Below are 27,104 nucleotides of genomic sequence, written 5' to 3' on the forward strand. Positions count from 1 at the left end.
TGTCAGGCACGAACTGAGGAAAACCGATCAACGGCACTTCCTATTTACTATGTGACCAGCTGTGATTGGACACAGCTGGTCACATGGTAAAGAGCCTACGTCATTAGGCTATTTACCGAGATCAGAGATGTGATGAGTCAGAGTGACACGCTGTATCATCGATCGCCACTCTGCGCGCCCCTCGGGGGGCGCGCAGAGCGCATTATCCTGCCGCCATCATATGACGTCCGGTCAGGATAATGCAACCACCTTCCCGCCGTCATTTGCCTATAGGGTGGGCGGGAAGTGGTTAAATATGTGTTAGGTAAACAGTTAGGTACATGGATACATGAAATTAATCCATAGCCTACCATAGATTCCAAATATGTAAAGGTATGTAGATGTTAGTAGCATATAGACAGTGCCTTGCAAAAGTATTCGGCCCCCTTGAACTTTTCGACCTTTCAGGCTTCAAACATAAAGATATAAAACTGTAATTTTTTGTGAAGAATCAACAACAAGTGGGACACAATCATGAAGTGGAACGAAATTTATTGGATATTTCAAACTTTTTTAACAAATAAAAAAACTGAAAAATTGGGCGTGCAAAATTATTCAGCCCCCTTAAGTTAATACTTTGTAGCGCCACCTTTTGCTGCGATTACAGCTGTAAGTCGCTTGGGGTATGTCTCTATCAGTTTTGCACATCGAGAGACTGAAATTTTTGCCACAACGTTTTGCATTGTTGCCAAAAAGTTTGATTTTGGTTTCATCTGACCAGAGCACCTTCTTCCACATGTTTGGTGTCTCCCAGGTGGCTTGTGGCAAACTTTAAACGACACCTTTTATGGATATCTTTAAGAAATGGCTTTCTTCTTGCCACTCTTCCATAAAGGGCAGATTTGTGCAGTATACGACTGATTGTTGTCCTATGGACAGAGTCTCCCACCTCAGCTGTAGATCTCTGCAGTTCATCCAGAGTGATCATGGGCCTCTTGGCTGCATCTCTGATCAGTCTTCTCCTTGTATGAGCTGAAAGTTTAGAGGGACGGCCAGGTCTTCGTAGATTTGCAGTGGTCTGATACTCCTTCCATTTCAATATTATCACTTGCACAGTGCTCCTTGGGATGTTTAAAGCTTGGGAAATCTTTTTGGATCCAAATCCGGCTTTAAACTTCTCCACAACAGTATCTCGGACCTGCCTGGTGTGTTCCTTGTTCTTCATGATGCTCTCTGCGCTTTAAACGGACCTCTGAGACTATCACAGTGCAGGTGACGGAGACTTGATTACACAGGTGGATTCTATTTATCATCCTTAGTCATTTAGGTCAACATTGGATCATTCAGAGATCCTCACTGAACTTCTGGAGGGAGTTCGCTGCACTGAAAGTAAAGGGGCTGAATAATTTTGCACGCCCAGTTTTTCAGTTTTTTATTTGTTAACAAAGTTTGAAATATCCAATAAATTTCGTTCCACTTCATGATTGTGTCCCACTTGTTGTTGATTCTTCAAAAAAAATTACAGTTTTATATCTTTATGTTTGAAGCCTGAAATGTGGAAAAACATCCTTCCTGCTGCCACAGCCACCATTGCGGCTCTGGCGCTTTAATATACCCCAACCCGGAAGCGTCACGTCCAGCCCGAAGTGACGTCATATCGGGTCCGACCTCTAACTGCGCAAGCGCGGGCCGGTGCATGCGCAGTGCTTAGAAACAGGATCTCATGGAGATCCGTGGATTCCCATAGCCGCAAGGCAGGGCGGAAGTGGCTATTAAGGTACTCCGCCCCCCCCCTGCCCAGAGGCCGCGTCACTCGTCCAGGAAAATTGCAATGCTGCCCCCCGGTGTACACGTCTGATGTGGGACATAGATGAAAAATCACCAGCATCAATATGAGGATATCTTTACCTGGATTTTAAACAGACAAAATCTTACTGCCAGTTTAACCACTTAAGCCCCGGAGGATTTGGTTGCTCAAAGACCAGGGCCTATTTTGTGATTCGGCACTGCGTTACTTTAACGGACGATTGCGCGGTCGTGCGACGCTGTACCCAAATTGACGTCCTTTTTTTCCCCACAAATAGAGCTTTCTTTTGGTGGTATTTGATCCCCTGTGCGATTTTTACTTTTTGCGCTATAAACAAAAAAAGAGCAACAATTTTAAAAAAATAACAATATTTTTCACATTTTTTTTATATGAAATTCTCAAAAAAATAATGTAAAAATCAACATTTTTTAACATTTCAGGCCAATTTGTTTTCTGCTACATATGTTTGGTAAAAAGAAAAATTTTAATAAGTGGATTTTGATTGGTTTGTGCAAAAGTTATTGCGTTTACTAACAAAGGGAAAGATTTATGTCATTTTTGTTGTTTTTTTTTAACTAGTAATGGCGGTGATCTGTGATTTTTCTTTGTGGGACTGCAACATTGCGGCAGACAGATCGGACCCCTAACTGACATTTTTGACACTTTTGGGGGTACCAGTGACATTACTACAGTAATCAGTGCTATAAATATGCACTGTTACTGTAAAAATGACACTGGCAGGGAAGGGGTTAACTTTATTTGTGATCAAGGGGTTAAATGTGAGCCTAGGGGAGTGATTCTAACTGTGGGGGGGGGCGTGGCTTCTGAGATGACCATAGAGACATGTGATCCTATATAGAAGGATCACAGGAGCTCTGTGATCATTCCAGGGAGAAGAACGGTCAGTTGTGTTTACAACAGCCGACCGTTCTTCTCTCTCAGCGGGGAACGATCGCGGGTGTCAGGTGGCAATTGGAGCCGCCTGACACCCACATTGGCTTCCCCGCTGATGAGCTCGCCCCCTACACTCCCCAGAGCGAGCCCTGTACATGTACAGAGATTTGCCTGGGAGTGGCTGCCTGCCGCAGTACATCTGCGGTGGGCGGTCGGTAAGCAGTTAAAAAAATGCAGTGGCCTTGAAATCCATTCTACTTTTGCACCATGCGACTTACCCTGCAGTTTCTGCTCTGGCAAGCTTTCTGCATTTTTATATACGTCGGCCCAGCATTTAAGAACACCGTTTGCGTGTGCAGGAACCTGCAGGTAAGTCGCATGGTGCAAAAGCAGGATGGATTTAAAGGCCACTGCATTTTTTTTTAAATGCTGCATGCACCTTTTTTCAGCGAAAATCGCAGGCATAGCAGCCCATTTGAATCAATGGGCCGCTATGCCTGTGCAAATGTCGGTCGCCAACCAGACCTAAAATAAGCCATCAAGCAGTGTCTGGCCTACCTTTTGACTGGTCCTGGCACTCAGCTCCGATGCGATGGCCTGCACTCTGATAACGGCTAGACTCAGTCTGACTCCTACCCCGAGGCACCGCCTCCCGTACAGAACAGTGCGCACGGCAAGGTCGGAGCGTTAAATACCGAGGTTATGGCAGCAGATAGCTGCCATAACCCCGGTATTTTTTGAAACGACGGGCGGTCCTCTTTCACATAAGGGTGGTCCCAGTGGTGGATTCACCGCAGGATCACCCTTACGATGTGGCAGAAGAGGTGCCCTCCCGCCGCTTCCCGGTCATTTTCCCCGCTTACCGGACCCACCGGCAGCGGGGAAAACGATCCGGTCCACGCCCCTCACAGGCAGGAAGTCAAGTGAGGGCAAGATGGCCCTCACTCGACTCTATGGTCTTGGAGGACCGGAGCGACGGCAAATGTCGTCTCCTAGCAACACATTTAAAGAGCCAATATTTTTTCTTCATAATAAAAAATGACTCTGTTTTTCTTTTTTTGTTTTTTTTTTTCCAGCATAATTTTTTTATTTTCAAAAAGTTTTTTTTTTTTATTTCAAGTTTGTTAAACACAGAACACAGCATAATATTAAACAATCAGTTGCATGGAACTTCAAACCAGTAGAGGTTCGCAGAAATAACAATCAGGTAACATACAATTGCATTAACAGTGGAACATCTGTAGAAAACAAGTTATGTAGTATAGTAAAACCCACCCAGATGTAAAGTGGTAAGAGCAAAGGGGACGAGGGGGTGCGACCGTCTCAAGATCTGGCCACATTTCCTGCATCATAAAACCCAAACAGTAGTAAATGTAAGGAAAATGGGGGGGAAGACCCGCTACCATCCATCCCCCTCCTACGGGTACTCTGGGTCTGCTAAACTCCTGGCCAGGCAGAGGTCTCAGAGCACCAAAAAGGTTGCGAAACATCCACAAACCTCCTCCTGGGTCCAGCTGAGGGGGAGTCCCAGACCGACACCCGGGACCCCACCTTTCCGTAGAGGCATTGACAGTAACCCACAAGATCCATCTCTGAAGGTACAACCAGCGTTTACAGATGGGAGGGGGTAATGGCGGCAGGCCATCCCAACTATCTAGCTACCGGTCAGCGATTGAGACGTCACAACACAAAGACACAAAAAAAGGGGAAAAGAAGAAGTGGGGGGGGGGGGGATAAAGTTAGTGTAGAAGATGAGGTTGCAAAAGTAGGCAGTCACCGGGGGAAATCTAAAAGCTAGCAGGGAAAGGGAAAAATCCAGATCTAGCTACAACGTGATCTTAAAGTGTTGAGCCCACGGCTCCCAGACACTCTCAAACTTGTGTAGGCGATCTTTTAGAATCGCAACCATCTTTTCCTGGGCCATGATCCAGGACATTTTCCTGGTGGCTGCTTGAAAAGAGACTGAAGGCTTCTTCCAGGCTCTGGCCAAGGTGAGTTTAGCGCCTAGAAGGATAAAAAAAAAAAAAACAAGGAAAGCGAGTGCCTGGGAGCCTTGAGAGCGAAATTGTGTAGAAAAGCTAACTGAGGAGTCTGTGCAATCGGAAGTTTAGTGACCATTCGAACGGGGTAAAATACTTTGTTCCAGAAAGAGCGTATCCTGGGGCACGACCACCAGGTATGTAAAAAAGTGCCCTGGTGGTGGCATCCCCGGCAACATAGTGAGGAGGAACCTGGGTACATAATCGCCAACCTGGTAGGTACCAGATACCATCGGGTCAGGATCTTGACGTTAGCCTCAATGAGGGTAACTTTCATCATCCCTTTGAAGGACCTATGAAAAATCCTATGCCAATCCTCCAGCAGGAGCTCCAACTCCAGATCACCCTCCCATCCAAGAGCATAAGAAGGCTTATCACTGGTCTGTGTAAGGGCTGCATAAATGAGGGAGATACCCCCTCTCATATCTTTTGTTTCCGAGCACCACCGCTCGTAAGGGGTCAATAAGTGACGTTCGGGGTTTTGGGCCCACAGCGTTCGTAGAAAATGTGTGAGTTGAATAAATCGGAACTTCTCAGTATGAGGCATCTTAAGTTTGGATGTGCAGTGAGTTAAGGATAGAGGTCCAGTGGAGGTCATGAAGTGGCCTATGCGATACAGTCCCTTGTCTGTCCACCATTTAAAGGCCGCAATTTCGCGCCCAGGTGGAAATTGGGGATGATGGAAAACGTGCGTTAAGGGACGTAAAGGTGAGGCAATAGAGGGGTTCTGATATAGGTTCCTACATAGCGCTATAGAGTGGGATAAGGAGGGCGCAAGGATAGCAGGTTGGAGTTTGAGGGCACACCAGGCTATGTAGTCTAATGTATGGTTAGGCACCGCCTGGCGTTCCATGGACACCCAGTCTGGTTTAGGGCCTTGGAGGTATAGCGTAGAGAATTGGGCCAACTGGGCAGCCTGGTAGTACCTCCAGAGATTAGGCAGTGCCAGACCCCCCATCTTCCAGGATCGGATTAGTGTTTTCGTGGGGCAGCGATATTCCTTTTTTCCCCATACAAATTTAACGATCTGAGATTGCAATGATTGAAGGTGAGATTTGGGGACAAAAACGGGAAGTGACCTGAAAAGGTATAGTAAGCGAGGTAGGAGCGTCAGTTTAATTGAGTTGATCCTGCCAAGCCAGGAAAGATTATGTGGGTTCCAGAAAGTCAAGTCAGCTTTCAGTTTACGGAACTGGGGAGGGTAATTGGCCTGATAAAGAGAATCGAAAGTGTGGGTGAGCTGAATCCCCAGGTAGGGAAGGGACGAGGTGCACCAGTTAAAGGGAAAGGCGGCTTTGACCGATTCATAGACAGGGGAGGGGACCGTGATGTTGAGGACCGAAGCTTTTTCTAAGTTTACTTGCAGACCCGACGCGATGGAGAACCTACGGAGAAGGTCCAGGACATTAGGGATGGTGGTGACCGGTGAGGACAAAAAGAGTAAAAGATCATCTGCGAAAAGGGCACACTTATGTTCAGTCGGACCGCAATGGACCCCGCGGATGTCGGGATTGCCTCGGACAGTGATGGCTAGAGATTCGATTGCTATTGCAAATATAAGGGGTGACAACGGGCACCCCTGTCTAGTTCCCCGTTTAATGAGGAGTGGGTCCGAATAATGGCCTGCCGTGCGAATTTGGGCAGTGGGGGAGGAGTAGAGAGTTCGGAGGATATTTAGGAATTTAGGACCAAAGTCCCATCTCTCAAGGACCTCGAAGAGATAGGGCCATGTGTCAAAGGCTTTGTGTAAGTCAATTGACATAATCAAGGCTTCCTGTGGGGGGTTGCCATCCCATCTGGAATTCAGCAGAGAAATAATGTCTAATGCTCGTCTGATTTGATCAGGGCCCTGTCTCCCCGGGATAAACCCGGATTGGTCCTTGTGGATGTAAAGACTAATAAATTGGGAAATCCTATTCGCGAGAATTTTGGTGAGAATTTTCAGGTCAACATTTATAAGAGAAATGGGCCTATAGTTTTGTACGTCGCTGTGATCCTTGCCCGGTTTAGGAATGACCATAATGTATGCAGAATTTAGGGTTTTCTGGATCGAATCCCCCGATTGGAGCGCATTAAAAAATTTAGTGAGGTGGGGAACAAGCGTAGCGGCAAATGTCTGATAATATAGTGCTGTAAAACCGTCAGAACCAGGCGCCGAACCCTTCTTCAGGTGTTTAATTACTCCCATAACTTCCAGTTCCGAAATCGGGTCATCCAAGAGATCTTTGTGTTCTCTCTGGAGGCAGGGGAGGGGAAGATCATTAAGGAACGCCGCTGGGGGCCCAGATGAGGATGGGGGAACTGCATTATAAAGTTTCGAGTAGAACGCGTGAAACGTGTAGAGCACCATTTGAGGGTGTTGAGAAAGGGAGCCCTGGACTGTTCTAAGTTTAGGGGCCGCTACCGTCCTGATCTTAGGAGATAATTTGGAAGCCAACCTAGGTCCAATTTTGTCCGAAGACTCATAAAACTTAGCACCAGACCACCTCAATTGCTTTTCTGCCACCGTGGACAGGGCAAGGTTCAGTTGGAGCCTGGTCCCCTCCGATTGAGTTTTGGATAGTGTCGTGGGGTTTCGCTTGTGAGCCTTGCTTAAGGCTAGGAACTCAGTTTCTAATTTTGCGAGATCTGCCTTCCGCTGGCGTTTAAGTTGAGATGAGAACTGTATAATTTTCCCCCTGATGACCGCTTTATGAGCAGCCCAGAGAGTGCCCAGGGAAATGTCATCTGAGGCGTTGGTGTGAAAATAATCAACTAAATCGTTTGTGAAAATGGTGCAATGGACAGGGTTGCTAAGTATGGCCTCGTTGAGACGCCATTTGAATTCCTTGCTCGGGGCTGAAGAACGAGTGATCACCAAAACCACCATGGCGTGGTCAGAGATGGGGGAGTCCCTGATATAGGATTTGACCATCCGTGGAATCGTATTAGCGGAGAAAAAAATGTGGTCTATTCTGGAAAACATCTGGTGGGGAACGGAGAAGTGCGTATAGTCCCTAGCCGTCGGGTTCATCTCCCTCCAGATGTCAACCAGCCCCTCCGTACAGAGCACCCGAGCAATACGAGTGCTCTGCCTAGAGGGCCGGCACATTTGTGCTCGGCCTGGGCGGGATTTATCAACACTCTGATCTAGTGCAACATTGGAGTCGCCTCCCATGATGATCGTGCCCGTAGCATTAGACAAATCGCGAAAAAACTTTTCCTGGTGCTGGTTCGGGGCATGAATTTCCCCAATAATCAACAGGTAACTCCCCTCCGGATCTACCAACTGGCGGACGAGGGTGAATTGGACCTGTTTGGCAAAAAATATGCCCACCCCCCGAGTCTTGTTAGGGGCATTGGCTAAGTAAAACTGTGGGAACTTGGTGTGGACAAACAAGGGTCTGTAGGCCTCTGGGAAGTGAGTTTCTTGTGTCATGATGATGTCTAAGTGGTGTGAATGGTAAAGGTTAAACAACTTACGTCTCATGAGAGGAGAGTTCATGCCTTGGACATTGTGAGAGGCGATACGCAGCTGCGTTGGAGGGTCATCAGAGGGAGCCATTACGACTTCGATGGGAGGAGAGCTGGAGTGGGACCAGCCGGCAGGTCCCCTCAGGCAGACAGAAATCCCTGTAGAGCTCACGGTAGAGCAAGGGATCCCCCGGTGACTGTAAAAGTAATAGGGAATAGAAGAGAAGAAAGGAGAGACAAGGGGAGGGAAGCAGAGAGGGGTAGAAATCCAAGACTTGTACCTGACAAGACAGACAAACAAACAGAAAACAATCAACCCAAGCCCAGCAAGGACGGGGGAGGCCCATTCCTCCACCCTCCTTGAACCCAAGTGAACGCGCCCGAAGGCAGGTCCATTGCCCTAATCCACAGAGGCAAAAGCCCATGTGGGTGAGGGTAAGGGGGCAGCAGAGAACTCACTCTGGCCATACGCCCAAAGTAGGGCAAAAGGTCGCGGGAGGCCAAAAACACTAGAAATATCACAACAATGAAAACAGTTGCCGTTACATAAATTTTAAGTCATTACAAAACCATAGAAAAAGGGAATGGCAAATCTCAAAAATCGCCAAACCAACCCAGAAAAACTATAGGTAGCTGTATGGGTAGAGGGGGAGTTTAGTGAACTTATGGCGGGGTCAGGGCTAATCGGGACCAGGAGAGGCCACCGACGGGGTTACCCAAAACTGCGGAGGTGAGTATGAAAGTCTCTAAAGGGGAAGAGACATCCCGAAAACTTTAGAGCCAAGCAAAGTGTCCCCTCAGGGTCATCAAGGGGGTCTAGCTTCCTTGGACCGCTTGGAATTTTGTTTCTGCCAGGATTGCGTGAGGGGGCTCTGCGGGGAAGGTCTCTTCGTAGATCCAGATCCCTTCAGCGATGAAGAAGTTGTCGGGTCCTGTGTGATCAGTCCAAGACGCAATAGCAGGTGTTCACCCTCAGGAAGGGAAGAGAAGCCGTGGGTCCGTTGTTGGTATATGAAGCTGAGACGAAACGGAAAGGCCCACCAGTACTTGATAGTTTTTTGTTGGAGGACCTGAAGCAGTGGTTTGAGAGCCCAACGCTTTTGTATTGTGGTGGGCGACAAGTCAGCAAAGATCTGCACTGGGTGACTTCCCGAAGATCGTTTTGTAGAAAATGTCGCCTATGGGGATTTTTAAGTACCAATGTTTGTCGCCATTCCACGAGCGTGCGCAATTTTGAAGCATGACATGTTGAGTATCTATTTACTCGGCGTAACATTATCTTTCACATTAGAGAAAAAAAAATGGGCCAACTTTACTGTTTTCTTATTTTTTCATAAAAAAAAAGTGAATTTTATTCATAAAAATTGCGTTTGGAAGACCTCTGCGCAAATACGGTGTGATAAAAAATATTGCAACGAACTCCATTTTATTCTCTAGGGTCTCTGCTAAAAAAAAAACTGTAAAAATAAAAAATAATAGATAAAATAAATAGGAAAAAAAAAAATCAAAGCGCCCTGTCTCCATTAGCTCGAACGCAGAAGCGAACGCATACGCCAGTCCCACCCACATTTGTAAACGGTGTTCAAACCACACATGTGAGGTATCGCTGCGATCGTTAGAGCGAGAGCAAGGAGGAGCAAGACCTCCTCTGTAACTCTAAACTGGTAACCTATAGACATTTTTAAAATGTTGCCTATGGAGATTTTTAAGTACCAATGTTTTTAAGCACCAATGTTTGGTACATCCACAGAGGCAAAAGCCCATGTGGGTGAGGGTAAGGGGGCAGCAGAGAACTCACTCTGGCCATACGCCCAAAGTAGGGCAAAAGGTCGCGGGAGGCCAAAAACACTAGAAATATCACAACAATGAAAACAGTTGCCGTCACATAAATTTTAAGTCATTACAAAACCATAGAAAAAGGGAATGGCAAATCTCAAAAATCGCCAAACCAACCCAGAAAAACTATAGGTAGCTGTATGGGTAGGGGGGGAGTTTAGTGAACTTATGGCGGGGTCAGGGCTAATCGGGACCAGGAGAGGCCACCGACGGGGTTACCCAAAACTGCGGAGGTGAGTATGAAAGTCTCTAAAGGGGAAGAGACATCCCGAAAACTTTAGAGCCAAGCAAAGTGTCCCCTCAGGGTCATCAAGGGGGTCTAGCTTCCTTGGACCGCTTGGAATTTTGTTTCTGCCAGGATTGCGTGAGGGGACTCTGCGGGGAAGGTCTCTTCGTAGATCCAGATCCCTTCAGCGATGAAGAAGTTGTCGGGTCCTGTGTGATCAGTCCAAGACGCAATAGCAGGTGTTCACCCTCAGGAAGGGAAGAGAAGCCGTGGGTCCGTTGTTGGTATATGAAGCTGAGACGAAACGGAAAGGCCCACCAGTACTTGATAGTTTTTTGTTGGAGGACCTGAAGCAGTGGTTTGAGAGCCCAACGCTTTTGTATTGTGGTGGGAGACAGGTCAGCAAAGATCTGCACTGGGTGACTTCCAGAAGATCGTTTTGTAGAAAATGTCGCCTATGGGGATTTTTAAGTACCAATGTTTGTCGCCATTCCACGAGCGTGCGCAATTTTGAAGCATGACATGTTGGGTATCTATTTACTCGGCGTACCATTATCTTTCATATTATAGAAAATAATTGGGCTAACTTTACTGTATTCTTATTTTTTAATTTAAAAAAGTGAATTTTATCCATAAAAATTGCGTTTGGAAGACCTCTGCGCAAATACGGTGTGATAAAAAATATTGCAACAAACTCCATTTTATTCTCTAGGGTCTCTGCTAAAAAATATATATATATATATATACTGTATATATATATATATATATATATATAATGTTTGGGGGTTCTTTTTTTTTCTAGCAAAAAAAAAAAATGATTTTAACTTGTAAACACCATGTGTCAGAAATAGGCCCGGTCCTTAACCACTTAAGCCCCGGAAGATTTTACCCCCTTCCTGACCGGGGGTTTTTTTGCGATTTTTTACTGCGTGACTTTAACGGACAATTGCGCGGTCGTGCAACGCTATACCTAAACGTCCTTTTTTCCCCCACAAACAGAGCTTTCTTTTGGTGGTATTTAATCACCTGTGCGATTTTTTGATCATGCACTATAAACAAAAAGAGCGGCAATTTTGCAAAAATAACAATATTTTTCACATTTTTTTATATGAAATTCCCCAAAAAAATGTAAAAATCTAAATTTTTTAACATTTTCGGCCAATTTGTTTTATGCTACATATGTTTGGTAAAAAAAAAAAATCGCAAAAAGCGTATTTTGATTGGTTTGCGCAAAAGTTATCGCGTTTACTAACAAAGGGAAAGATTTTTGTCATTTTTGGTGGGTTTTTTCTAACGAGTAATGGCGGCGATCTGTGATTTTTTTTGCGGGACTGCGACATTGCGGCGCACCCTTGACTGACATTTTTGACACTTTTGGGGTTACCAGTGACATTACTACAGTAATCAGTGCTATACATATGCACTGTTACTGCAAAAATGACACTGGCAGGGAAGGGGTTAACTGTATTGGAGAGGGAGGGGTTAAGTGTGTCCTAGGGGCGTGCTTCTAACTGTGATTGGACATGGCTACATGTGTAAAAACAGAGAACAACGGTCCTACATAGTAGAACCGTCTGATCTCCATTTTTACACAGGGGAGATGACAGGCGACTTGTTTACATTAGCCGCCTGCTTTTCTCCCTTCCCGGCGAACGATCGCGAGTGACTGGCGGACATCGGGTCCGCCGGTCACACGCACTGACTTGTCTGGGAACGAGCCGGGGGCGGGCGCGTGCCTCAGCGGGCGCGCGCTCGCCCGCTATTGGCTCACAAGCCAGTGACAGGCTGGTGACGTACCGGTATGTCACTTTGCCTGGCCGGGGATGACCGCCGCAGTATATGTACTTGCGGCGGTCGGCAACCGGTTAAGCCCCCGTTCACATTAGGTCGCTCCGACTTTGGGGGCGACCTGTGAAGTCGCGTGCAGCGCGACTTGCACAGACTTCATAACATGAATGTCTATGCAAGTCGCCTCCAGGTCGCCCCGAAGTAGTACCGGACCCTTTTTCTAAGTCGGAGCGACTTGTGTCGCTCCTATTAGAACGGCTCCTGTACTACACTATGGGAGCGATGGTGCACGACTTGTCAGGCTGACCAAGTCGCCTGAAGAGTCGTACCAGTGTGAATGGACACTAAGTGGTTTAAGAGGGTGCTACAGGTATTTGTTACAACAAGCACATAGACTTCCGTGTCTACCGTTCAGCCTCGGAGTACGGAGTATTGTTTGGGTTTTGTGTGTTTTAATGTCTATGAGCCGTGCTTGTAATGTGCAGAGACATTGACCTCCCGCAGATCGTTTTGTAGAAAAGAACAATCGTTCCCTCTTTCCCCGTCTTCTAAAGTAGAGAGGTGTAATTATCTTCACTATTGTGGAAAACACCCCCCTCCCCTGTGCTTTATTCTCTTCCATGTCAAATATCACTGATCAGACCCAGCCTCCTCCTGTGTAGGAGGAAATCACCCCTCCCCTGTAGGAGGAAATCACCCCTCCCAACTGCATTCTTCCCCCGTGTGTTTCTCTTCCTGGTGTCAGCGATGGCGTCTGCAGACCTGAGAGCTGAGTTGGAATGTTCCGTCTGTCTGGGCATTTATACAGATCCTGTAATGCTGAGATGTGGACACGACTTCTGCCGGGTCTGTATTGATCGTGTGCTGGATACACAGGAGGGGTCTGGAGATTACTTCTGTCCTGTGTGCAGAAAAAGGTTCAGGAGTCGTCCTGCACTGCAGAGGAACATTACTCTACGTAACATAGTGGAGAATTTCCAGTCTGGTCAGCCAACTAAGAAAGATTTTGGGGTCTTCTGTACTCACTGTGTGGACTCCCCTGTACCTGCTGTTAGATCCTGTATACACTGTGAGGTTTCTTTGTGTGATAAACACCTGAGAGTCCACAAAAAGTCCCCAGAACACATCTTATGTGACCCCACCTTGTCCATGGAGAGCAGGAAATGCTCCGTCCATAAGAAGATCCTGGAGTATTACTGCACTAAGGATGATACCTGTATCTGTGTGTCCTGCCGTTTGGCTGGAGAACATCGAGGACACCAGCTGAAGTCACTGGATGAGGCTTCTCAGAAGAAGAAGGAGACACTGAGGAAAGTTCTGCAGAAACTTCTGACAAAGAGAGAGGAGACGGAGAAAAGGGTCCAGAGTCTGCAGGAACAGAAAAGAAAAGTAGAAGAAAAAGCAGCTGGTGACCCCGAGAGAGTCACTGCCCTGTTTAGAGATCTCAGGAAACATCTGGATGACCTGGAGAAGAGATTCCAGGATGGGATTTCCAGGTGGGCACAGGGGGTCTCCACCTGCATGTCAGAAATGATCCGGGATCTGGAAATAAAGAAGGAGGAGCTGTCCAGGAAGATGCGTCACATTGAGGAGCTGTGTAACATGACGGATCCACTGACTGTCTTACAGGAATCAGACACAGGTGACTTGTGTGATACTGAGGATGGAGATAATGAGGACAGAGAGAGACATGAGAAGCTCCTCCATGATGCAGGAGGTCTGGATATGACTGGGATATCGCGCGGATTACGCGCATTGTCTGATATAATAACACGGGTAAATGTAGACTTCTATATACAGGGAGCTGCAGACATATTACTGGATGTAAACACAGTTCAAAATAATCTACTTATATCAGATGACAGGAAAACCGCATCCTGGTCAGATATCAACCAGAAGCGCCCCAAAACTCCAGAGAGATTTTTTGGTTATGCTCAGGTGATCAGCAGTCAGAGTTTCTCCTCAGGGAGACATTACTGGGACTTGGATGTCGAGGGATCAGATCAATGGACAGTCGGGATTTGTTACCCCAGTATGGACAGGAGAGGAGATCAGTCACTTATTGGATGGAATAACAAGTCCTGGACTTTGGTCAGGAAAGATAATCAGTATTTGGCGCTACATGACCGTAAAGGGATCCGCTTACCTGGTAATCTAATCAGTAACAGAGTCAGGATATATCTGGATTATGAGGCCGGGCGGATCTCCTTTTATGATCTTTGTGACTCGATCCGACACCTCCACACCTTCACCACCACCTTCACTGAGCCCCTCCATGCTGGGATATGGGTATGGACTGGTGGTATAATAAAGATATGTGGGGGGAATCAGAAGATGTGAGAAATCTGCCCAGAGACTGGTGATGTCACATAAAGGAGGCATTGATTGGTGGAGTATTCAACCAATTAGATAAGACAGTAGGAGGGGCTTTGATCAGTGTCCTGCATGTTCTTCTACTATATATAAATATAATTGAGATTTATTTTCACTTTCATTTTTACATGACACATCTATCTATCTATGATTAGCATTTGTAGATGGCCTCTTTCCTTAATATAAATACAGTTACAATGAGTTTGCTTTATTGATTATTTTTTTGTCTGAAGAAATACAAATTAATAATAGAGCTACAAATAGATAGAAAGAGATGAAAGTCAATGTAAAAATCTCAGAGGAAACATATATGAGAAAAGGATTTTTAGAAAGATTTACTAATGAAAGGAAAAAAATGGGATTCATCACTAATATAATGGGACTATTTTATTAATGTATGATTAACAGAACTGAAATATGTCACTAATATAATGTGTCCCCCATAGAATGGATCACTGTACTATTGGATCACTTTTACAATGGATCCTAAGACCCCTTTCACACGGGCGATCCGATCCACCTGTCAGTTTTTCAGGCGGACCTGATCGGATGCTCTATACATCCCTAGGGGGCAGCGGGTTTTTTAGCGGAGACATGTCCATTGACACCCGCTGCTATCCGATCCTGTCCGTGAAATCCGGACGCATGGAAACCCTATTTTCCATCCATCTGGAGGATGGGATCGGATGAGAACGGACAGGCGGTCCGGGCCCTGCCCTTGGGAACATGTATCAATAAAAAATGTTTTTTTTAAAAACAATGCTTTTTTTCAGGAGCAGTGATTATAAATATGCTTAAAGTACAACAATAAGGCCCCGTTCACATAGGGGCGACGCTACTTCGCACCGCGACCTCCGAGGTCGCGTTGCGAGCAGCGCGCCGCGACCTCGGAGCGGCCGCCACGGACTTCATAACATTGAAGTCTATGGCGGTCGCCTCCTGGTCGCCCCAAAGAAGCTCCGGACCCTTTTTCTAAGTCGGAGCGACTTGTGTCGCTCCTATTAGAACGGGTCCGCAGCTTCCCTATGGGAGGCGACCTACGGCGACCTGTGAGGCGACCAGGTCGCCTCACAGGTCGCCTCAGTGTGAACCGGGACTAAAAATGAAAAATCCCTTTAAATATAGTGTCGGGGGGTCCCCTTAATATGCCTGTAAAGTGGCACATCTGTAAACATGCTACATCAAAAATGACCTTCCTAAAGAAAAAATAAAAATGAGTCAAATTTAAAATGACCTGTGGTTACAATTGGTGGCACCCGGCTATTGAAAAAAGAAAAAAAACGCATGGGGTTCCCACCCCCCACCCCCCCCCGCCAAAATTAATAAAAAAAAACATCCCCTCCAAAATCCATACCAAACCCTTATCCAAGCATGCAGCCCTGCAGGTCAGGAAAGGGGAGGAGACGAGCGAATGCCCTCCCTCCTGAACCATACCAGGCCACATGCCCTCAACATGGGGGGGGGGGGGTGGGTGCTTTGGGGCTCTGCCCCCCTACTCCAAAGTACCTTGCCCCCATGTTGATGGGGACAAGGGCCTCTTCTTGACAACCCTGGGTCTGCGGGCAGGGGGCTTATCCTTATCTGGAAGCCCCCTTTAACAATGTGGCCCCCATATCCCACCCTCCCCCCTATGTGAATGGGTATCAGGTATATGGTACCCCTACCAATTAACCAAAAAATGTTAGTAAGTAATAACCTCAGAAAATCGTTTTTGACAGTCCTTTAAAAAAAAAAAAGTGTCACTCAATGTAAATCAATTGTCAATTACGACGCCCCCCTGGACCCGGAAATAACAATTTTTAAAAATGCTGTTCCTTCTTGGGAGGCATTCTGCCGTCTGCCCACTCTATACTTTGATAGTTCTTACATGGGCAAGGGGCGGGGCCACCCGGCTACATCACGTCTATGTGTCTTATGGAGCGAATACTGAATAAATCTCTACCTGGCGGTCCGCATGCATTGTCCACGCGTTGTCCCCGACTCCCGGCTCAGCTGTCCTTTACTAGAACGGAGCCGTTCATGGTATAAGAAAATTTTTTTTGTTTGTTTTATGTTATAAACTTTTGTAAATAAATACGCTTTTAACTACACTGACGAAGCCACACTAACAGGCACTGATGGGGTGGCATTGATGATGAGGCACTAATATGAAGCACTGATGGGCACTGATAGGTAGCACTGATATGCAGCATTGATGGGCACTGATAGGCGGCACACATGGGTACTGATAGGCGGCACTGATGGGCACTAATAGGCGGCACTGATGGGCACTGATAGGCGGCACTGATGGGCAATGATTGGCACTGGTGGGCAGCACTGATGAGGAGGGCACTGACAGGCTCCCTGAGCACTGATTGGCGTCCCTGGTGCCATGGGTGGGCATCCCTGGTGGCCATGGGAGGGAAATCCTTGTGGCTCTAGTAGCATCACCCAGGGGTCTGCACTGGTAATCAATGCTCTGATTACCAGCACAGACCCCTCCCCTGTCAGGAGAGCCGCCCATCGGGCGTGAACTGAAGAAAGCCGATCAGCGGCACTTCCTATTTACTATGTGACCAGCTGTGATTGAACACAGCTGATCACATGGTAAAGAGCCTACGCTGCTGAACGTCATATAATGCGCAGTCAGGATAGAGCAACCATTTGAGGCTGTAATTTTGCTATATGACGGGCGGGAAGTGGTGAAACGATAAGTTCACCTTGTAATAAAAAATAAATAAATAAATTCACATCTTTTTTGCAGGTAAAAAAAATGTGCATTTATTTTATTTTTTTACATCAGCAAATCGCAGGTGCCATGCAGGATTCCTGCAGACTTGTCAGTGTATATGTCTGCTGGTAGATCATACGGCACAGGCCGTTAGACAATGACATGAAGTATCAATCGACTAACAGAGTGGTAGTTCAGTGAGAATGGGGCACAAACAGTGCCACCGCCACCATGACAGCCTCCTTAGGGTGGCTGTATGGGGGGTGGTAAAATCCAAATTCTCAGCCACTTGCTTGGGATTTGGATTTTTAAAACACCTGTCCCCCCAGCAGGCAAACTAAAACCCCCACACTGCGTCCGGCAGAGAGGGCGAAGCGTGGAGCTATTAGTTTACCTACTGTTTAGCTGTTGTCACTGAGAAAGCAGGGAGAGCAGCTTAGATCTTGCAGAGGAGGGTGGAGCAGTGGGCAGATCCTGATCCCAAGGGTGTGAAGGCAGTGAGCACCACGCTTGTCAGGGTGTCAGGCTTGGGGTGCCAGTGGAGGAGATGTCTTGTTTTATCATGTGTACTAACAAACATGAAAACAGCCACCCATAAGTACCGTATATACTCGAGTATAAGCCGACCAGAATATAAGCCGAGGCACATAATTTTACCACAAAAAACTGGGAAAAGGTATTGACTCAAGTATAAGCCTAGGGTGGGAAATGCAACAGCTACTGGACTCAACTGGACCACCACGATACCCAAAACAGGGGCTGCGGACATGGTACAGGAGATGCAGGGCTGTGGGCATGGTACAGGGGATGGTTCAGGCATGGTACAGGAGATGGTAAAGGCATGGCACAGGAGATGGTACAGGCATGGCACAGGAGATGGCACAGGTGGTACAGGCATGGCACAGGAAATTGTACAGGCATGGCACAGATGGTACAGGCATGACACAGATATGGTACAGGCAAGGTACAGGCACGACACAGATATGGCACAGATGGTACAGGCATGACACAGATGGTTCAGGCATGGCACAGGTGGTCCAGGCATGACACAGATGGTACAGGCATGGCACAGATATGGCACAGATGGTACAGGCATGGTACAGGAGACGCAGTGCTGCAGGCATGGTACAGGAGAATCTCCTGTACCATGCCCGCAGCACTGCCTCTCCTAAGGAGATGCAGGGGCTGCGGAGGAGTATCACTTACCTTTCCACCTTACATTTAAAAATGGCGCCACCCGGCGCCAACACGTCACTGCACATGCGCCGTCTACCTGGGAATAGCCGAATGCGTAGGGGCTTTCCCGAGCAGCGGCGGCGCATGCGTACTGACCGGGGAAAAGGTAAGTAAGACCGTGACTCGAGTATAAGCTGAGGGGGGCTTTTTCAAGATTAAAAAACATGCTGAAAAACTCGGCTTATACTCAAGTATTTACAGTAGATATGTGCAGAACGGAAAAATGTGCTTAATTTCATTTCGGATAGATTCTGTTACTAATTTTGTTATTCATTTTCGGAATGCATTCAGTTTAGTTTAGAATTACACATTTTTGGAATGATTACAATTTAAATCGGTTGAAAATTTATTGACCCAAATTTTTGGTGAAGAAATGCCAGGTTGTTAAGCCAGCTGCAGTATCCCTAACAACCATGACTCATCTGCTGTCAGCAGGATTCCCCATAGACTGACAGCTCTGGTGCCCAGTGCCAACAAAAAATAAACAAAGGGGCAGAGCCACGCGCGTTCACCGGTAACCACGCACATTCGTTTATTTACTGTTGGTGGGAACCAGATATGTCAGACGCCGGGAGGCAAGCGAAGAGTGCAGAGCATTTTTTTTTTCTTGGGTTGGCGACGATGGCGTTCATCGTGATTGACACTGGATTTATTTTGGGGGACATTGTTTTTGTTTTTTTAATAAAAGACTCGTCTCTTTGTTTTTATTTATTTTTGACAATTTTTTGGTGAATGAGTAGGGGTACAATGTGTGTGTTTGGGGGGCTGGGATCTTGGGACCAGATTCCGATAAGCCCCCCACCTGCAGACCTTCACAACCACTGCCCAGGGTTGTGGGAAAGAGACCCTTGTCCCCATCAACATGGGAACAAAGTGCTTTGGGGGAGCCCCCATGTTGAGGGCATGTGGCCTGATCTAGTTCAGGAGGGGGGCCTCGCTCGTCCCCCCTTTCCTGACCTGCCAGGCTGCATGCTCGAATAAGGGTCTGGTATTAATTTTGGGGGGGACCCCATGCCTTTTTTTTTTTAATTTGGCATGGGTTCCCCTTAAAGTTGGGGGGACCCCACACTGTTTTGAAAAACATTTTTTAATGCTCGCAATTAATTTGTTTACATTCTGCTGTCAGAATCCCGCTGACAGCAGGTGAGTCATGGTTGTTAAGGACGCTGTGGCTGGCCTGTGCTTAACAACCAGTTTTCGTGATTTGTGAAAAAAAAAAAAAAAAACGAATGTCCAAAATACAAAAGAAGTTCAGAAATTAGTCTCAAATCAAGGCTGTCCACAAGGTTTAGGGGTGTGTCTATGGGAATGTTTGATCATTTTTCCAGAAGCGCATTTGTGAGGTCAGGCACTTATGTTGGACTTTAAGTTCCTCCACCCCAAACTCGCTCATCCATGTCTTTATGGACCTTGCTTTGTGCACTGGTGCTCAGTCATGTCGGAATAGGAAGGGGCCATCCGCAAATTGTTCACACAAAGTTGGGAGCATGAAATTGTCCAAAATGTCTTGGTATGCTGACGCCTTAAGACTTCCCTTCACTGGAACTAAGGCGTCAAGCCCAATCCCTCAAAAACAACCTCACACCATAATCCGCCCTCCACCAAATGATATAGACCAGTGCACAAAGTAAGGTCCATAAAGACATGGATGAGCGGGTTTGGGGTGGAGGAACATGACTGGCCTACACCTCAACCCGATAGAACACCTTTGGGATGAATTAGAGTGGAGACTTCGAGCCAGGCCTCCCCGGGCAACATCAGCGCCTGACCTCACAAATGCGCTTCTAGAAGAATGGTCAAACATTCCCATAGACACGCTCCTAAGGATCCTTGCAAACGGGCTTCCCGGCCGGCGGACTTTGCTTTGCTCAGCGGGGATTGATCTGCCGATCCCCGCTGAGCATTTTGGGTACAGCTTCGTACGGCCACGCGATTGTCAGTTAAAATAACGCAGTGCCGAATTGCAAAAAATGGCCTGGTCATTTAAGGGGATAAAACCTTCTGGTCCGGATGTGGTTAAAGTTTATGTGCGTGTAAAGGCAGGCGTCCCAATACTTTTGGTATTATAGTGTATGTGTAATGAAAGTGTAATCCGCTCTCAATAGTTCACTGGAATAAACGACCGGAAGAGCACTTCAAACCAAGTGAATGGATGAGAAACTTTGTATATTACAACCTTTCAGTCTTTCAGCAACTTCAAGCAAAACTGCAACCTATAATTATTTAATATAATAAATAGATAAAGATAAAGTCGGTGAATGTACATCTGAGCTCACTGTGTTTTCCTAATTAACCACATCCAGTCGCGGCAATTCTAACACTTCTCTCATATATGTAAAAATCAGCATTTTTTTTTTTTTGCTAGTAAATTACTGTAGCGCTCTACCCCGAAGGAGCCGATGAGTATATTTGGTTCTGTACCCCAAGAATAGTTTCAGCCCCTCCGGCATACCTAGTAATTAATTTTTCTTGGATAGAAAACGGGTTACATGGGCATGTCCAAAGGGTGGTGATAAATAACGTGTACTCAGACTGGTCTGGAGTGGTAATTGGGGTGCCCCAAGGCTCAGTCCTGGGACCAATTCTGTTCAATTTATTCATTAATAACATAGAGGATGGGATTATTAGCTCAATCTCAGTTTTCGTGGATGACACAAAAAATAGGCAGGGCAATAACTTCTCATCAGGACATAGAGATCTTACAGAATGACCTGAACAAATAAACAGAGTGGGCAACTACATGGCAAATGAGATTTAATGTGGAGAAATAAAAGGTAATGCACTTGGGGGCTAAAAACATAAACTGAAAAAATGCTTTATGGGGGGAACCTCTGGGGAAATTAAGGATGGAGAAAGATCTGGGGGGTTCTAGTAGAAGATAGACTAAGCCAGTGATGGCGAACCTTGGCACCCCAGATGTTTTGGAACTTAATTTCCCATGATGCTCAATTACACTGCATATTGCATGAGGATCATGGGAAATGTAGTTCCTTAACACCTGGGGTGCCAAGTAGGGATGATCGAACTTTTGAAAAGTTCGGTTCGACCAGAAAACCCGAATTTCCCAAAAGTTTGGTTCGGATTCCAGAACCCCATTGAAATCAATGGGACCCGAACTTCTGGAATAAAAAAACACAATTTTGAAGCCCTAAAACCCAATAAATGCCCTTAAATAGTGCCTAGGGTTCTGGGTCATGCCCCAGGGACTATGAATCAGGCAAAAAAAGTTCTTAAAAATTGTTGTTTTTGATATATATATATATATATATATATATACCCCTAATCCAGAATCTGCATAGTGGGGTCACCCTGACATGGCAGAGTTCGGTCACCCTGACATAGCAGAGTCAGTTCACCCTAAACTACACTACAGTCACCCTGACATGGCAGAGTCAGTTCACCCTAGACTACACTACGGTCACCCTGACATGGCAGAGTTCGGTCACCCTGACATGGCAGAGTCAGTTCACCCTAAACTACACTACGGTCACCCTGACATGGCAGAGTCAGTTCACCCTAAACTACACTATGGTCACCCTGACACTTAAAGCTATCCCTACAAAAACTAGATTATTGAATCTAACTATAGTGGTATATAGTACCCTAACTACACTGCATATCCCTTTTCTCACACTAATAATTGTAAAATGACACTGGAGCTTTACAAGCAGCAGGAGAAACCCAAATGCTTCCACTCTCTTCCACAGCCTCTGTATTACAGTGCTAGAGTTTTGGTGGGGCTATGTTATATACTGGGGGGCGTGTTCACTACTGATTGGGCCCTGGACCCTGTAGTCACTCCAATCACATTTTATTGATGTTTCTGGGCCAATCATGGGCTTTTAAAGCCCAGTTCCTGTCCCATTGCATTTTGGGCGGTTCTGGTGGCCAAATTCCGAACTTTTACCACAAAAAGTTCGGAATTCGGCCGAATTTCAAACACCCAATGTTCGGGTCGAACCGATGGTCGACCCGGATCATTCGATCATCCCTAGTGCCAAGGTTTGCCATCACTGGACTAAGCAATAGCATGCAATGTCAGGCTGCAGCTGCCAAAGCCGGCAGAATATTAGCATGCATAAGGAAGGGGATGTATTCCAGAGATAAAACTATAATCCTACCACTTTATAAAAACCTGGTCCGTCCACATCTGGAGTGTTCTGTCCAGTTCTGGTCGCCAGTCCTCAGGAGGGATGTGTTGGAACTGGCGAGAGTCCAAAGAAGGGCAACTAAACTAATAAAGGGATTGCAGGGCCTTAATTATGAGGAGCAATTGCTAGCACTTAATTTATTCTCCCTGGAGAGGAGACGCCTTAGAGGGGACATGATAGCGATTTACAAATACATCAATGGCGATCTCAGCATAGGAAAAAAACGATTTAGTCTCAAGGAGTGTTGGAGGACACTTGGCCACACAATGAGATTAGAGGAGAGGCAGTTTAACCTTAAGCTGCGTAAGGTGTTTTTTACTGTAAGGGCGGTGAGAATGTGGAACTCTCTTCCACAGTTGGTGGTAGCTGCAGGGAGTATGGCTACTTTTAAAAGACTCTTGGACGTGCATCTCAAAGATCACAACATTCAGGGATATGGGAAATTATCAGGCCACTGACACACACACACACCTGTACAGGTTGAACTGGATGGACTGATGTCTTTATTCAACCTCAACTACTATATAACTATGTAATATTACTGCAAACACAATAGTAAAAAGAAACAGGCAATACTGAACCAGAAAGTATTTTTACTATGGGCTCTTTAACACGGCCGCTTCGCTTGTCCACAAATCATCCTATTTTTTTGCGGATGATTTGCGGACATAATGTAAGTGAATGGCACTGCCAATGTCAGCGGAATACCATCCGCTGACATCCGATTTTCCTCCTTTCAGTTCTGTTCCGTTTTTTGGAACGGAACAGAACCCTATTTTTTCATCCGTGTAAAAAACGGAAAAGGAAGGAAAATCGGATGTCAGCGGTGTCATCCACTGACATCCGCAATGCCATAGACTTACATTATGTCCGCATATCATCCGCAAACGGATGGGATGATATGCGGGCACACGGAGCGGATGACAGAAATGTCATCCGCTCCGTGAAAAAAAAAAAAAGGACCGCAGCGGAGCTCTCACACGGAGCGGCCGTGTGAAAGAGCCCTGAGAGACTTTCTTTTGGTATAAAGTAAAACAGTAACAATATGATATTGTGATATATAAATATATCCCAAATAACGCAGTCAAGTCTTTTTGACTGCAAGGTTAGGAGCAATGAAATTCAACAATATAATCTGTCTACTTTCAGAGGACGCTTTAATGCGTATAACCCTGAAAGCAGAGATAACCACAAAAATAATGATGACGGATTGCAGTATTATAAGAATACTCACAAATAACTTTACTTATGTAGCACTGCCCCCTAGAGGACTGCTGGTGATTGACACTTTTGGATTCCCCTGGGTTATTTTCTATTGGGATGAGAGAAGGGATGATTGGAATACTCTAACCTTAAACTAGTCACAAATTCTGAGGACTTCTAACTTGAGAATGCGGCAAGGCCGCTACTTCATCCTGCCACTTGAATGAAGCTGAAGTAAATGTTACTGTTTGTATTTCTCTTCAGGGTACTCCCCCAGTACCCCCTTTCTCTATACTGGCTGACACCCGTCCACTGAATATACTCTCCGGAGTGGTCCCCTTGGGCGGACCCCTGGGCAAGATCCTCTGTACTCACGATGCTGCTTTCCAGATTCTCGCAGTGCCCCAACTTTTCCAGTCAGCTGTCCTGGACCTCTGGGTTCAGCTCCACACTGTAGGTTCACCAGGCTGACTGCCTGTGACCATCACCAACCACTGCAGAAGAGGAGGCAGCCGCCACCCTCCTTCTGGGACTTTGCTTCCCGCCAAAGACCTCATGTGCCCGTGGCTTTTTATACCCTGCCCCACAATACACCGAGACAAACAGTCTGTGCCCATCCTGGGGGCTGTATCAAAAGCCTGCGTGTCATTGGCCAGGTTTCCTCCACTATCCAATGTGCCTCCCCATTGGATCAGCTGGGGACACTCCCTTAGACCAGATGAATCACACACTGGGCACCCTGAGCAGACCTAACTCACAGATCCTGCTCCCTGATAAGCAGAGTGCAATATAGGTTTGCCTGCTGCTCCTCTGATAGGCAGACAGAACCAAAAATATACTCACTGCCTAGCTCCTGTCTAGGAGGGTGTTGCACTTAAATTGAGCTCTATTGGTCTAGGCAGGAGGAGGGCAGTGGAATGACCAGGCTTGTGTCAGACTACTCTCTTCTAGAGATGGGCGAACGGTTCGGTCCGAGCATTCAGGTCGAACATTTGCCTGTTTGGCCGTTCGCCAAACACCCAAATTTGCAGGGTGTTCGCCTCGACGAACGCTGCACACTGCGCTGCACAGTGCATTCTACGCCCTGATTGAGCAAAGCTTTGCCCAGTCAGGGTGCAGTGTAAGCTGGTTGTTAAGGAGTGGGGCCGGGAAGCCAACCGTAGCGTCCTTAACAACTGATGAGTCATCCGCTGTCAATGGGTTTTCGCCGCTGATAGCTGAATATGAAAAAAAGTGCAGGTAAAAAAAATAAAGAAAAGAAAGGCATTGGGGTCCCCCCCCCTGTCTATTCCAGGCCCTTTCGGTCTGGTAAAGGTTTTAAGGGGAACTCCAAGCCAAAAAAAAAAACAGCGTGGGATCCCCCCCAAAATCCATACCAGACCCTTATCCAAGCATGCAGCCAGGAAAGGGGAGGGGACAACGAGTGGGCCCCCCCCCTCCTGAACCATACCAGGTCACATGCCCTCAACATGGGGGGATGGGTGCTTATGGGGACAGGGTCCTCTTCCCTACAACCCTGGGCTGTGGTTGTTGGGGTCTGTGGGTGGGGAGCTTATCCAAATCTGGAAGCCCCTTTTAACAAGGGGGCCCCCAGATCCCGCCCCCCCCCATGTGAATGGTTAACGGGTACATCGTCCCCCTACCCATTCACCAAAAAAGTATTAACCACAAGAAACTGCTTTTTTTTATTTTGGCGTGGGGTTCCCCTTAAAACCCATACCAGACCCAAAGGGCCTGATATGGTCTGGGGGGGGGGACCCCATGCAGTTCTTTTCTTTACTTTTTCAATGGCCAGGTGGTGGCAATAGTAACCGCGAGTCATAGGATTTGACTTGTTTTTTTTTTTCTTTAGAAATATAATTTTTGCTGTAGCGTGTTTTATGCATGCTACAGATGTGCCTTTTTACAGGCATATTAAGGGGGAACCCCCCAGGGCACTATATTTAAAGTAATTTTTCTTTTTTGTTTTTTTGCACTTTAAGCATAATTAAAATCACTGCACGATTGTTTAAAAAAAAAAATAATTATTGGCACATGTCCCCCAGGGCAGTACCCAGACCCCCATTACCCTTTTATGGCCAATTACTTGCATATAAGCCTTCAAAATAGGCACTTTTGATTTCTCCTGTTCGGCTCCCATAGACTAAACCCATGGAATGGGGTTCGCCGTTTGGGTTAGAATTAGAGATCGACCGATTATCGGCAACACCTATATATCGGGGGGGCCGATATGCACTTTCCCCGATTTATCGGAATCGGCCCCTGAGGTTACCGATATTGCCGATATTTAGGGAAAGTTCATGTCCTGGGGTGATGCCTGCAGCTAGAGGCATCACCCCGGTACCAGCGTCCAAAGCCGACGGTCGGCTGACTTGTAATGACAACCAATGTGGCTGAGAAGCCGCTCGGCTATCATTACAAGGAGCCAGAGGGGACGTCCCCCCCTCCCTCCCACCTCCTTCCACGGCTCACCCGGGTCTCCCGTCCCACAGGGAGATCCGGGCATCCTACCTCCACCGCCGCCTCCGAAGAGAAGACCTGGTGTAACATGATGTGTCCCCGTGAAAGCCGGCATCCCTGCCGCAAGTGCGCATGCGCCGGTCTCCATGTAAAAAACCCTAAAGTAATGCCATGACATCACTTCCGGGTACTGGCGGCGCCGAATTAAAAAAACTGACAGCATTCAAAACAGCCAAACTTGGCGTTTTGAATGCTTTTCAGTGCCGAGGAGCGGTTTGGGGTCTTTTAGACCCCCAGATCCCTCCACAAGGAGTACCTTTAGAAAAAAAAATAAAACATTTTTACATGTCCGAAAATATCGGGCGATACCGATATCCAATGACCAAAATATCGGTATCGGCATTAAATAAAAACGATATTGGTTGATCACTAGTTAGAATATTATCCCTCTTTGGGAGTCATGCTGCGAACCGAACAGGGGGTGTTCAGCCCATCCCTACTCTCTTTTATTCCACGACACCACAGTCCAAATTAACAGTAAGAGCACAATATGGAGACCAATGCAAACAACTCTAAGTCTAAAAACCCGCTCACTTAATAGATCCTGGGTATATGTATGGGCCCTTATGGCACCAGTGGCTTTAATCTCATGTGGGGGAAGATGTAGTTCTTCAGAAGAAAAGAAGGCCTTGTGTCTTCAGCTAGCTCTTGGTTGGTGCCCTTTAAGGTGTCCTCTTTTTAGCAGAGTGAACAAGGTACAGTATGTTTAAGATGGCAAACAGGGTGATGCAAAGTGTACGGTGGAGAGCTGAAGCAAATGTCACACTGTTGCTGCCTGGCAGGGGTTAAGTGTAACACAGCAATCTACAGATGTGGGCAAAAGATAGTCAACGTTGTCTACACGCAGTGTCTCTTTGTTCTGAAAGATGGGAAGGTGCCCGCTAACCAA

General features: G+C 46.6%; 2 protein-coding genes across 2 annotated transcripts in view; both read left to right on the plus strand.

The window, feature by feature from the left end:
* The window catches only part of LOC309553061 (uncharacterized protein), a 149,358-nt gene that overhangs the window by 110,008 nt on the left and 12,246 nt on the right, over positions 1-27,104 (plus strand). The gene's annotated exons all lie outside the window — the stretch shown is intronic.
* On the plus strand, positions 12,760-14,372 carry LOC309554006 (E3 ubiquitin-protein ligase TRIM39-like). Its single transcript, XM_082255528.1, has one exon. It carries the CDS (start codon positions 12,770-12,772, stop codon positions 14,360-14,362), a length of 1,593 nt encoding a protein of 530 aa, XP_082111654.1. The 5' UTR covers positions 12,760-12,769; the 3' UTR covers positions 14,363-14,372.

The sequence above is a fragment of the Pelophylax lessonae genome (assembly GCF_965119305.1).
Source record: "Pelophylax lessonae genome assembly, chromosome: 4".
Taxonomy (NCBI): Eukaryota; Metazoa; Chordata; class Amphibia; order Anura; family Ranidae; genus Pelophylax; species Pelophylax lessonae.

Bases quoted from the DNA above. Each gene is read 5' to 3' on its own strand.
- LOC309554006 (XM_082255528.1), top strand. From the start codon at position 12,770: ATGGCGTCTGCAGACCTGAGAGCTGAGTTGGAATGTTCCGTCTGTCTG.